The sequence below is a fragment of the Tubulanus polymorphus genome, unplaced genomic scaffold, assembly GCF_964204645.1.
Source record: "Tubulanus polymorphus unplaced genomic scaffold, tnTubPoly1.2 scaffold_22, whole genome shotgun sequence".
Taxonomy (NCBI): Eukaryota; Metazoa; Nemertea; class Palaeonemertea; order Tubulaniformes; family Tubulanidae; genus Tubulanus; species Tubulanus polymorphus.
The window spans coordinates 22,853-35,948 of NW_027437431.1; the positions used below are offsets into that span (position 1 = coordinate 22,853).

Sequence of the window (13,096 nt, forward strand, 5' to 3'; positions counted from 1 at the left end):
CAGTTCTGTTAAAAGCTAATTGTGGAGAATCTCATGAAAATGTAAGCATGTTTAATTATATCGAAAATATTCCACCATCTCCTAAGATAGCAGAGGAAACTGAGCGTCCTGTATTCAAGGATATAACAAACGTCTGCTTGTGCGAATTGAAAAGTTGCGAAGAAGTTTTTGCTGCATGTAACTCATGCAGACCATGCTGTGTTATAACCATTTTACTCAGGAGAATTGCCCAGTTCGTAACCCTCAACCTTCGGTGACAGAAGATTCGTTGATGAACGTCGAAATATCCCCAGAAATCTATATAGTAGAAGGTGAAGAACAAGAGCCAATATCACCCCTCCTTCCTCCAGAAAAACCAACAGAAAAACGATCAAAGGCAAGAAGAAAATTAGTGAAAGAAAATAGAAATCGAGGAATTGAATACTCAACAGAAAAAAGTGACATCACTAAATCAATGCAATTGGCGATACATGCAAGACGTTAATAGTTTAATCTCCACTTTCGACAACCTAAACCCTACAACCAGCATTGTTCAGCTAGCCAAATTTATTAAACTCGGTCTGCCATTGTCCTAATATTTCTTCGATTAATGTTCTGTATATTTTCAATTATGTTTTAACTCTTCTGTAATTAGTGTTAATTATGCTTCATTTTATTATTTGTTTATCTCCTATTATGTATATACTTGATTTTCCGAATTTGTATCAGTTGCAAACAATGTTTTATTAATGTTTATGCTGAATAAAGATTGAATTGAATTGAATTGCAAGAATATAGGAAGATGTCTGCAAAAATCCTATGTTTGCGATAGTATCACTAACGAACGCACAGAGCAAATCTTCCTCTCATATTGGCATAAAGGTGATTTGAGGGAACTGCGCCATTGAATTAAGTCTCACATTACATCAAATGAACCCATGAGACAACAAATAAACAGTCGAAAGTCCAGAACCATCAAATACTTTCTTCCAGATACTGAGGGCCATCTGCTACCAGTATGCAGAATCTTGTTTTTCAATACACTTTGTGTCAGTGAAAAGGTTGTCCCGACGGTACTTAGTAAAACTGACGAAACTGGTGCCCTTGAAGATGAGCATCGTGGTGGTCGAGTTGCAACTCTTGCAGCACGAGACAATGTATTACGTCAATGCGTCGAAGGTCACATCAACAGATTCCCCAGAACAGAATAAAACTACTGTAGGAGAGACACAAAATTTCAGTACCTTTTACCAGACCCCACCCAAAGAAAAATGTGGGAATTGTATGACCACGAGTGACAACCAGAAAACAAAGTGTCTTTCTCATACTATTGCAAGGTCTTCAAATCTATGAAATTGAAATTTCATTATCCCAAGAAAGATGCATGTGGTTTATGCGAATCATATCGTAACGGAAATGAAACAGAGAAGGCCAAACTGAAGGGTCAATTTGAAAGCCACATCAGTGAAAAGGAGAAAGTTCGGAATATCAAATTGTCTTTGAAATGTCATGCATCATTAAATGACAAGATAACATCTGTTCATTTGATCTACAACAAATAATATTCCTACCAAAAACAAACCGCTCGTTAATATTCTACAGTAGAAGATTATCTTGTTATAACTTTACGATATACGATGTCAATTCGAAACATTGTGAATGTTTTTTATGGCATGAAGGCATTGCTGGTCGAGGTTCAAACGAAATCGCCTCATGCGTGTATCAGTACTTGAAAAGAATTGACGCATACTCTGTACGCCATTTATTCCTTTTTGCTGATGGATGTTCCGGGCAGAATAAGATTAGTATTTTATCGTGTATGCTTTTGTACTTTGTCCAGAATAGCGTTAATGTACAACAATGTATAACAATACATTATTTTGAACCACACCACGGTCAAAACGAGGGCAATGCTGTACACAGAGTTGCGTCGAACGCGCAATAAAACGAATTCCGGAGATTATGACACCGAGCGAATTTTTGGCAATAATCAAAATGGCACGCTTGAGATCAACAACTAGCGTCACTCAAGTGGATACTGGCGATATCCTGAACTGGAAAGATTTGGCGAAAAATCTGTCCATTCTTCGCATTCGAGAGGCCAGCGATGGTTGGTTGGAAATTGACTGGAAAAAGTTTGCGAGTTGCAAGTGAACAAAGTTCACCCAGCATAATCGGATTCAAGATGTCGCATCATGATGACGTATTCGCACCTTTAGATCGTAAGTCGAGACGAAACTTCGTAGAGATGGTCCCATATCCAATGCCGGCGTACGATGAAAAACCGAAGTTGAGCGCCGGCAAGTTGAATGATCTGATGCGTTTATGTCAGGGAGAAATGCCGGTAATCAGTAATTCGGATACAAAAGCGTTTTACCAAAATCTTTCCCACAAGAAATTGAGAGTTGAATTGTTTGTTTCGAAAATAAATTTACTTTTCGTGGATTTCCTGTGTTTTGATACTTTTTCTTTCTAGTAAATGATAGATATCATTTTAAGATACACATTTCCATACACAGAAAGGACAAATGAAGGACGAATCGGAGTATTAATTTGATTCCTGTTATGACAAATGGGTGAATCGAGGGCAATTGAACCATCAATGCTAAGTGGTTGATTTTACGAAAGGGCGAATGGGACATCTATATTCAATGAGACCAAACACACTAAATTCATGTCCAAAATGATAAATATTTGTCATGTTGATAGAAATTATCAAGATTTAATAAATGGTACCAAATAAGAATTAATAGCATACATATTTACTTGATTTTAGCGGTCTGAATTCAAAGAAGAATTCAGACACGCAATAACCCAAATGTTCTATTACCCCATTCGCCCCTTCGTCCTACTACTGACGTCATATCAGAAAATCTTATTGTTAAAAGTCAGAGAGTTTGTTGTATACGAGTATGAAAATATGATATATCTTTATCAAAGTGACATGTGTATATAATAGTTCATTTGCTTACAATTGTTTGTTTTTATCACCCCCAATAGGTATCTACAAGTCGTTTGGATAAAGCTAATAAAGGACCATGGGTCCAGAAGGATCAACTGAGTACATTTTAGTTTTGAGCACAAAATCGATTTGTTCTTAGATTTGCAACAAAATCAGAAAAGTTACAACCAAATTTTCAAATGTTCCATAAGATTCTTATACAAAATGATACTTGACAGTTTGGTCAATATAAGCATAATATAAAAGCTGTATAAAATGAGAAACTGGAGGTCCAGAGACACGATGCCCACTAGCTGAAATGCTTGATAATCTGATCATTTTAATATGCATGACCCTGGTGATCAAATAAAAATTCCATACCAACATTCCGGTATCAGGACAATTGCCCCCGGACAATTGCCCCCCAAATTAAATCTTCTTAATCTTAAAGTAACACAGATATTTACACAAATTAATTAGACAAAATGAACTAATTCTAGCTAATTACTCTAGGACAGCTTTAAAGTTTTTGATTGGCTAAAGTAACACTAAAACTAATTCCAATAAATTAGCCGACGTTAACGATTGCACAAATAAGTGGACCTATTAAGTTTTCTTTAATTCGGTAAGTGAATTATCATTACGCAAGGACTGATTTAAAGTTTTTGATCTGCATACAACATCAGTAATTCTATATCTTATAAATCTATATTCAATAATAGACAAATCAATTTCTAAGTAAAGTATTTAGGTGGTGTTAATACAAATCAAAAAGGATTTTATTCGGGGGGCAATTGTCCTAGAATCCAACATTCCATATCAATTCCAACCCTTTTTCCCTCCTAATGACAAAATAGCAGCTGTGTCAGCTAGTCAGCAATGGCATAAGCCGAAAAACTGTAAATATATGTAATTCAACATTAAAGCCTACTGGAGGAGAGAAAAAACAACAGGTAATCTTAATTCGACTTGAGATGTGTTCTACCTATAACAGTGCTAACAATCATTATTGAATATAAATACCGGTACAAAAACCAAAATCCTACTGTGATATTTCCTCACAAACCTTTTCCCATCTATGAACAAATAATTTGACCAAAACAGACAATAAAGGTCCAATGGCCCTGTGGCTCACCATCAAATCATAGAGTGTATATTGTCAAAATTATTACACTAACTATGAATTAATTTGGATTGCAATCGAATGTAGGATAGATTACCGAATTAAAACCATCAACTGACGACGATATGCTGAACAAACTCTTCAAACAACAATCTTTTATTCTTAATCTAATCACTTCATTAATTCTTAGCCCCTTATTACACGATTAATACATACTAAGATATTATTATACTCGCAATTTCCAGATTTTATTATCCTTGAATTAAATCAAAATACACGCCCAACGCACGACTTCTCCCAGTCTCATATGAGTTTGTTTTTAACAGCACACGTGTGATAACTATGCTGTACGTTCTCTACTGATCGCTCCACACGGATTTCCGTAGTACGATAGCTGTATATATAAGGGTATAATGTGTGCAGACTAGCTCCCACCTCTAAATCAGTTGAAAAAACTGACTGTTGATTAGATGAAAAGCTGAGAGCATTCCACTGCCCGCTATTGTCTACAGACTATTCAGTCCATTATTAATTTATTACCGCTCACAATTCTACCTAAGAACGTACTAAAATTGAATAGATTAGAGCAGTAACACGGTTCACAAAAATCCTGGTTAGCAGGTCTTTTAAGGCATTGACAAGACAAATCTAAGCCAAAACTCCATTGGCATCGCCATACTTGCTATTTGGATACTGAATTGAATAGCCTACTTGTTTATAATCGTAACACCGAACAAATTATAAGCTAACATACGATACCTAGTCGAATGAAATGCTCGCCATTGGGTTTTCCCAATAGGCTTTCCCAATTACATCAGAAGTTCCTGGAATTTCCTGTATATCTAACAAACAGCCAATCACATTCAATGTACCTCAGGTAACAAGGTCAACTCGGATGAATAGAAGCGAGAAAATTTAGGGGGTTTATAAAGTGAGGGCCTATAGGTCGAAAAGTACATCCAGATGAGTCGCACAAAAAACGGCAACATTTCCAGTAAGGATTGAACTTTTATATATTTCAATTCCAAGTATGCAAATTCTCATATGTGAAAACGTGCCATTACTTAGTGCTAAAAAGCAGGGTTTTTACATGTTTATCAAGAATAAGTCCCCTAAAAATAACTCAATCACTATGAAATTTTTGTGGGCTCAAGAACTCATTAAGCCAAACCATGACACCAAAAATCAACACTATTCGTTCAACAGCCATGTTTGTGCCTTGTTGAATCACCGATACTCTATTCATTTTCGATGAAAACTGCTTCACCAGATCGTTTGCATAGGCAAACCTCATCCTCCCCCGGCAGGGATTCGAACCTGATGGCATCGAGATTGCCACGGCACGAAACCCTGCCATAATCGACTGTGTGCGCAGATACATGCGCAGTTCAGATGATGTGATTTTTAGCCAATCAGAAATCCCGTTTTATTTTAGCCCGGGTTTTCCCATTTATAGTTCTTCCTTGAAATTTGCCTCAACGATTATACAACAAGCAATCTGATTGGTGCCGCCAGTTTTCGTTCGGAAAGCTGCGCATGTACCTGCGCACCCGGTCTACTGATGCAGGGGTTCGTGCCGTGGCTGAGTGTAGCGATGCCATCAGGTTCGAGTCCCTGCAGAAGGAGGATGAGGCAAACCTATGGTTCGCCAAAAAGTGATCGCAATAGTCATATGGGGCTTGAGTTCTACTTTAAGAATTTATGTTAAGAATCTAGCTTAAAACCGATTAAAACAATGTGACATTTGACCCTTAGAGGCTAGTTTGTGTTGCCGTGCAACTGAAACTGGCAGTGTCCTGAAGTGTTGATCGACTATCAGCTACTGTAGGCAGGTAGAATATTTTGTTATCATTGCTAATTATCGAATTGACTTGACACCAAACTACAATGTTTTGTGGAGTTAACCCTTTGGTGCCTTGAGATGCTGGAAGCGAATGTCCAAACGACGAATCGTGCATGAAAAAATCTTTTTAGTGTCCAAGCGAAGATAGTTATGAGGACTGGACATTCTGAAGGGGCAGGTGATAGCGACTTAGGTGACTATTCTAATCAAAATAACACTGGAAATGGCTCTGAATGAGACTATCATGAACACTGATACCGAAAATGAGGATAATAGCGATGCTGGGGGGTAGCAACACTGACAGTGACCTTGATTTACCCCCTCATCCCGAGGAAGTGATAATGATAATAAGGATGATATAATTTACCACCATTGTGATGAGCGACAAAAGCTGGGAGAGCTGATCAGAGAGAAAGTAGCATAGACAACTAAGGAACATTTTTTAAGTTGTAATAGCATACATTTATTATTTAGCTGAAATGAATAAAGCTTGTTGGTAACTGCAAGTGATTGTTCTAATAAAGGTAAGATACTTTTCAAAGAAAAAGTTCTGTTTTCAGAATTAAACCCAAAAATTTTTTTGGGTGTTTAAAATTTTCCAGCAGCCCCCCAGATGTATAATTTTGGACAGTGGATTCTAATTCTGCTAGAAGATACCTTTTACCTGATACTTGGTTGAATACTGTAGCGCCAAAAATAAAAAAGTAATAGCAATTTCATTATCAGCTGTTTTTGTCTTTCATAAAAACAAAAGAAATGCTCAGGCAGATTAATAGCTTTACCGGTTGAAAGCTCAGGCACCAAAGGGTTAACATTCTCTACTACATATCTATGGAACACATGTAATGAAAAAACATCGCATGTATTCCACTGTGGTATTTTTAGTTACACACTATGTTAAAATTGCTATTACCCCCCGGTATGCACCGAATGAATACTTGCTACAATGTAGCTTATTTTACAATGTGCCCAATGAATTCGCCAAGAAGCAGCTTGTTTGCTGCACTTTGCTTATTTGTAATATAGTTCAAAATCATGTCAAGAGATGGAAGGGCCGTATTTAGCAGGGGGCAGGGACAATTGCCCCCAAGAAATTTTGGAAAAATGCTCATTTATTGTTATATCCTATAGAACTGCCCTTTTATGGATTCTTCTGCTCTCTAAAATTCAAATCTTAGGTACAGCTATGGCGCACTAACAAGATGTCTTTTGAACTAGATTGAATTGAATATGATTAATCAGACGCTGATAATTACAGGCAAAAAGATAATGATTCAAGGTAGGTCAGCATGATTTTCAAGTTGTGACCAGTTAAGTTGAATCAAGGCATGTCACACAGAGACATAAACCAGCCTCTATATACAATCATGGATGTATATACATCCATGATACAACAGACAAGATAATGGTCCTGGCATGATGTGCACGATATACATAGAATTAAAAACCATTCCAACATGAAATATAAAGTAATGATACGTATTTACAAATTGCTGTTATTACCAGGATAAGTGCTAGTAACTATCAAGTAGTACAACATTATTTACCGCTTTAGATGACCATACATAAACGGATTTGCTTCTTTTCTAGTTTATCAACCAAATTGGCAATTCGACATACTTTGATGCTATCAGCATTTCCCAGGCTGAAAACTCTGAGTAAATCATAATGATCACGCAGTTCATTTGCGCAGCTGATTTGCTGGATGGATATTTCAAGCACTTCTTTTGAATCTGAGACGGTAGCCTTCACTTCGATGTATTGTAACTGTTCATCACCATTGACATCTTTGAGAGAGAGCACAAAATCATAAGGATGTCCTATTTCATCTTGTTCGTTCAACCAGGTAACTTCGAGAATTTTTTTATCATTATAAGTATCCAAGCTCTTCAGGTACTGATGCACAAGTCTTTCCCCAAGATTTCCGATTTCCGGTTGGTCAGCTGCTTTATCGAACACGACCTGTTCTGGAATGTTTGGAATGTGTAATTCTTCGAATAGAGTCTCATCTCGGATTTCATAATGATCTGAAAATAGTTCAGTGAAAATTTACAATAAATCCACTCTAATCATCATCGATGCATGCAACCTCGTCAGAGAATCACATTTTTTTTCTTAACCCATTTACACTCAAGCCGCCCGTAGCCACCCTGCCTATTACTCCTTAAGCCGCCCGCATCCGCCCGCCACTTTTTTCGTATGCTGCACAAAAACAGTTATAGTGGGATTTGAACCCAATGGCTTATGATAAACGAGACACCCAAGTCCTCAAAATACCATACAGAAATCAACATCCTTCCATCATTTTTCGAGTATTTGGAGTATGAACATGACAGATCTGAGCGCTCACTTCAAATCCAAGTAAGTTTGGATGAATTTTGGGGGCACAATTTTGGTGGTTTACCACAATCATAGAACATGTCAGCAGCTATGATTTTGTAATTGATTGTGAAAACGTTACCTCGTTACCAATTTAATATGGAAATACTAAGTATTCTACTATTCCAACGCCCCCTGGTGACCATATTCAAAACCCAATGACCTTAAAACTCATCATAATCATAGAACATGTCATAAACTACAACTTTGCAATTGATCATGATAACAAAATATGTCTCGTTACCAATTTAATATGGAAATACTAAGTATTCTACTATTCAATGCCCCCTGGTGACCATATTCAAAACCCAATAACCTTAAAACTCACCATAATCATAGAAAATGTCATAAACTACATCTTTGCAATTGATCAAGGTAACAAAATATGCCTAGGTACCAATCTAATAAGGAAATACTAGGTTATTCTACTATTCAACGCCCCCTGGTGACCATATAGAATAACTAATGTCCTTAAAACTCACCACAATCATAGATGATGTCATGAGCAACAACTTTGCAATTAATTATGGTAACAAAATATGCTTAGGTATCAATATAATGTGGAAAAACATTTTCCCACCTACCAATGAGTACTGATGATACCAAGATGGCCGCCAATTGCGTCACAAATGGCCGATCAAAAATACCTGGCTCAGGTATAAAACAACCCTTTCCAAGGAATACCCATCAAAAATTGCAATGAGAAATGGCAAACCAGTAGGAAGCTACAGGACTCAGAATTTGGGCCAAAATTGACATTTTTGGGCACTAAAAAGGTCATAGGACGGCCATCTTGAGTCCGATCGACCCAATTTTTCTTATGGTGATGGGCCCTGGGGGGATTCAAATATATATGAAAGATCAAGGTAATTGATTTAAGCGTCTTCAAAATTTCCCTCAAAAAGTGTAAAAAGTGCTGATTTTGACGAACAACAATGGCTGCCAGTCGGCCATCTTGAATCTGAGAGGGCCAGTTTTTGGGGTGAAGATGTGTCTAGGGTAGACACATGTATAAACCAAATATCAAGACATTACCTTGAAGCGTCTTCAAAACTTCCCAAAATAACTAGATTCCGTCTACGGACGGACGAAAAGTGAACGCAATAGCCCGCTGGGACTAAAGTCCCAAGTGGGCTAAAAACCAATGACCTTGAAACTAACCACAATCATAGAACATTTCAGCAGCTACAATTTTGTAATCGATTGTGATAACAAAATATACCTCGTTACCAATTTAATATGGACATACTAAGTTATTCTACTATTCAATGCCCCTGGTGACCATATTCAAAACCCAATGTCTTTGAAACTCACCACAATCATTGAATATGTTATGAGCTACAACTTTGCAATCGGTCATGGTAACAAAATATGCCTAGGTACCAATATGATTAGGAAATACTAAGTTATTCTACTATTCAACGCCCCCTAGTGACCATATGGAATAACTAATGTCCTTGAAACTCACCACAATCATAGAGGATGTCATGAGCTACAACTTTGCAATTGATTGTGGTAACAAAATATGCATTGGTACAAATATAATATAGAAATACTAAGATATTAACGCCAATGACCTTGAAACTCACCACAATCATAGAACACTTTATAAGCTACAACTTTCTAATTCATTGTGGTCACAAAATATGCTTAGGAATCAATATAATGCCGAAAAACTTTTTCCCACCTACGAATGAGTACTGATGACACCAAGATGGCCGCCAATTGCGTCATAATTGGCTGATCAAAAATACCTGTCCCGGGTATAAAACATCCCTCTCCAAAGAAAACCCATCGCAAATTGCAATGAGAAATAGTAAACCAGTAGGAAGCTAAGGGACTCAGAATTCGGGCCAAAATTGACACTTTTGGGCACTAAATAGGTCATAGGATGGCCATCTTGAGGCTTATTGACCCAAGTTTTCTTATGCTAATGGGCCCTTGGGGGATTCAAATACATATGAAAGATCAAGGTAATTGATCAAAGCGTCTTCAAAATTTCCCTCAAAAAGTTCAAAAACGTGTAAAAAGTGCTAATTTTGGCGAACAACGATGTCTGCCAGTCGGCCATCTTGATTCTGACAGGGCCAGTTTTTGGGCTGAAGATGTGTCTAGGGTAGATACATGTGTAACCCAAATATCAAGACATTTTATTAAAGCGTCTTCAAAACTTCTCAAAATAACTGGATTCCGTTTACGCTCCTTGCCACTACGAGATATCTCGTAGTAAGCCCGGAGTGAATGAATTCATTTTTTTTCTGTTTGGCAATGTGGATAACAACATAAATCGAAGTCTGGCAACTCAGATAAACAAGTAATTTTAAAAAAATCAATAACTAACTTTTTTTATCAATTCTTTATTTATTTATGAACATCTAAAAAATCAAATTATATTACGTGCTTATTTTCACATCAAAGTTTATAAGGCATCAAACGCTTATCAAATACCTTTCCTAATTGGAAAGAAATGATTCACCTCACTGTGAATCGATAATAAACATAGTACGATAGAAATTATAGCATTGTTGTCATGGCATTTCTTTAGTTTTGTACATGGTATCTCCTGAAACAAGGGGTTACACATAATGCTGGTTTTCCAGGACAGACATCACAAACGTAACGTGTTTCTTTGCGGTTACCATCTCTTCTGCAAATGCGACATGGCTTTGTGGGGTATTGCTTTCTATCTGATGGGGGAACACATGAAGATAGTGAAATGCTGCTGGAACATCTGGGTTTAGGGGAGGGGGAACTAATGCAACTGGTGCCAAGGCGGGGGATGTCGCCAAGCAAATGTTTGACGATGGCTTCACGGAAAGCTAATATCTGAATTGAGTCATTTGCATCATTGTACATCATATGTGCATTGACAATGCTCATTTCTAGTATGTGCAAGCCAATCTTTTAACCAACTACAAGTCTCGTAGCTGGCAACTGGTATAAAACGTTTACCCCCACTGCCAACTACGAGACTCGATTCAACTCTGTTTTCACCATATAATAGGTGTAATACATGCATTAAATGCAATAAAAATCAATATATGTGGTTTCCGCCTGCTTTTCGTTGATTGGTGAAATTGGCAATGTTGAGAAAAAAAAATTTTTTGAGTGGCAGTCAACGTGTTAAGTCCCAAGTGGCTAAAAAAGGCCTTACCATTTGCAATGTATATTTACATTGCAAATAATGACCTTCCCTCGCCATGCATTACGTCGCAAATATGTGGTTACTACAATAGCGGCTGTGGGGAGTCATTACGCCGCTGGCGTGTAGCCGTTCATCTGGGCTTGTCCGCTTGAACTTAGTTTCAATTCTCACTCACAGATGGAGGAGGTTTAGTACCTCAAATATTGAATTGATTTCAATTGAATAATGCCATCGGGTTCAAATCCTGGTGAGGGGTGCTGCATTATCTACTGTAGTGAAGAAGTTAACCCATTGGGTATTCTAACAGAGAACAGACGTACTTTAAATCTGAGGGTAGAGATTTGAGGAATTTGATTTGACGGCGTATTTGTTGTACGAGAAGAATATTACAATTCTCTATAATATCTTACCAAAATTGAGCCTGAATTTTCGAACGCTTTGTGGGGTTTTATCATAATCGACCAATTCTGAGGATTTCATGTGTTCCCAGGGGTGTTCTCGACTCGTGTCCATTGCCAAATCTGAATGATTGTTGGTTGTGGTACTCTGAACAGAGTAACCACTCTGAAAAAAGATCAAGATATCCACATATAAATAAAGTGTTTGGTTTCTATATCTACTGTACTGTAACCTATCATAATAGATTATTGTAAATTACATATACCCATTAAGATTATCGCTTTACGAAGCAAAAGCCTAAGAAAGTACAAGTCTTAGACATGTTCTAGATATGTTTCTGATACAATATTCCCTGAATGAAGTGTATATTGATATTCGAAGGAGGAATTCCTGCCACTCTTAATTCAGGAAATTACTACACTAGTTTACAATATTTATTTTGACAATGATAGAAATATGTAAATGATAAAGAATACAAGCCCAAATGAAATCCTAAATTCACTGAGACGCTAGAATTCACTTACTAATTCTGCACTATCAGCTGATCTTGGTCGTTTAGCCGGACGATCAATGTCTGTTCTGTCATTGTCCCGTTTAATTGAACCAGCAACTGCACTGCTACTGCTATCCTGTGCTGAGCTTATCATTTCGCCTGAAAGTACATAGGTCATCTATGATAGAAATGCAAAAGCAGCCAAAATCATCACAATCTATTCATAATTAGGCACCCAGGGATAGAAAGCCCACTTGGTGAAATGCAATACAAAATAAACAGTGCTGTATCAAACTAATATTTGATCTCTAGATTTTCAGAGTGGAAATCGTCGTATTTGACCTCAACGCGAGGTTCGAAATCATTCTCATCTGTGAGAAGCGTTACGGTCGTTCACGTCAGAGTGGAGAACAATGCGATAGACCTCGATGTGAGGTTTGTAACCTTACTCGCCGGTATGAGAATCATCGGACTTAGCCTCAGCGTGAGGACCGTGACTTTTCTCGTCCGTGAGAAGGTCGTGTCGACCTCAGCATGAGGTTCGTAACCATTCTCATTCTAACTCAATTCACATTTATGGCCCCATGCTGTGGAATATGACCCGATGAAATTTCTCAATGTCATATAATCTCAATGAAATTTCATTGATGTCAAATGCCATTTGAGATTGTCAAATAAATCTAAGAAAGCACAAAACTGTAGTTCAACCGTTTTCATGAGTTATTTAGAACCTAGCAGGAAATTGTATCAGCTACTTTTCATGTATGGTTGAAGCCTGCTATGATAGTTGACAG

The 13,096-nt window shown here is 37.4% G+C and overlaps 1 protein-coding gene across 1 annotated transcript; it reads right to left on the bottom strand.

Moving 5' to 3' along the window:
- Positions 1 to 630: 630 nt before the first annotated feature.
- Positions 631 to 12,456, bottom strand: LOC141914459 (uncharacterized). Its single transcript, XM_074805681.1, has 3 exons — positions 12,334 to 12,456; positions 11,821 to 11,974; positions 631 to 7,913 (listed from the first exon to the last, which is right to left on the bottom strand). The coding sequence occupies exons 1-3, from the start codon at positions 12,454 to 12,456 to the stop codon at positions 7,438 to 7,440; spliced, it is 753 nt and encodes a 250-aa protein (XP_074661782.1). The 3' UTR covers positions 631 to 7,437.
- Between the last annotated feature and the right edge of the window lie 640 nt (positions 12,457 to 13,096).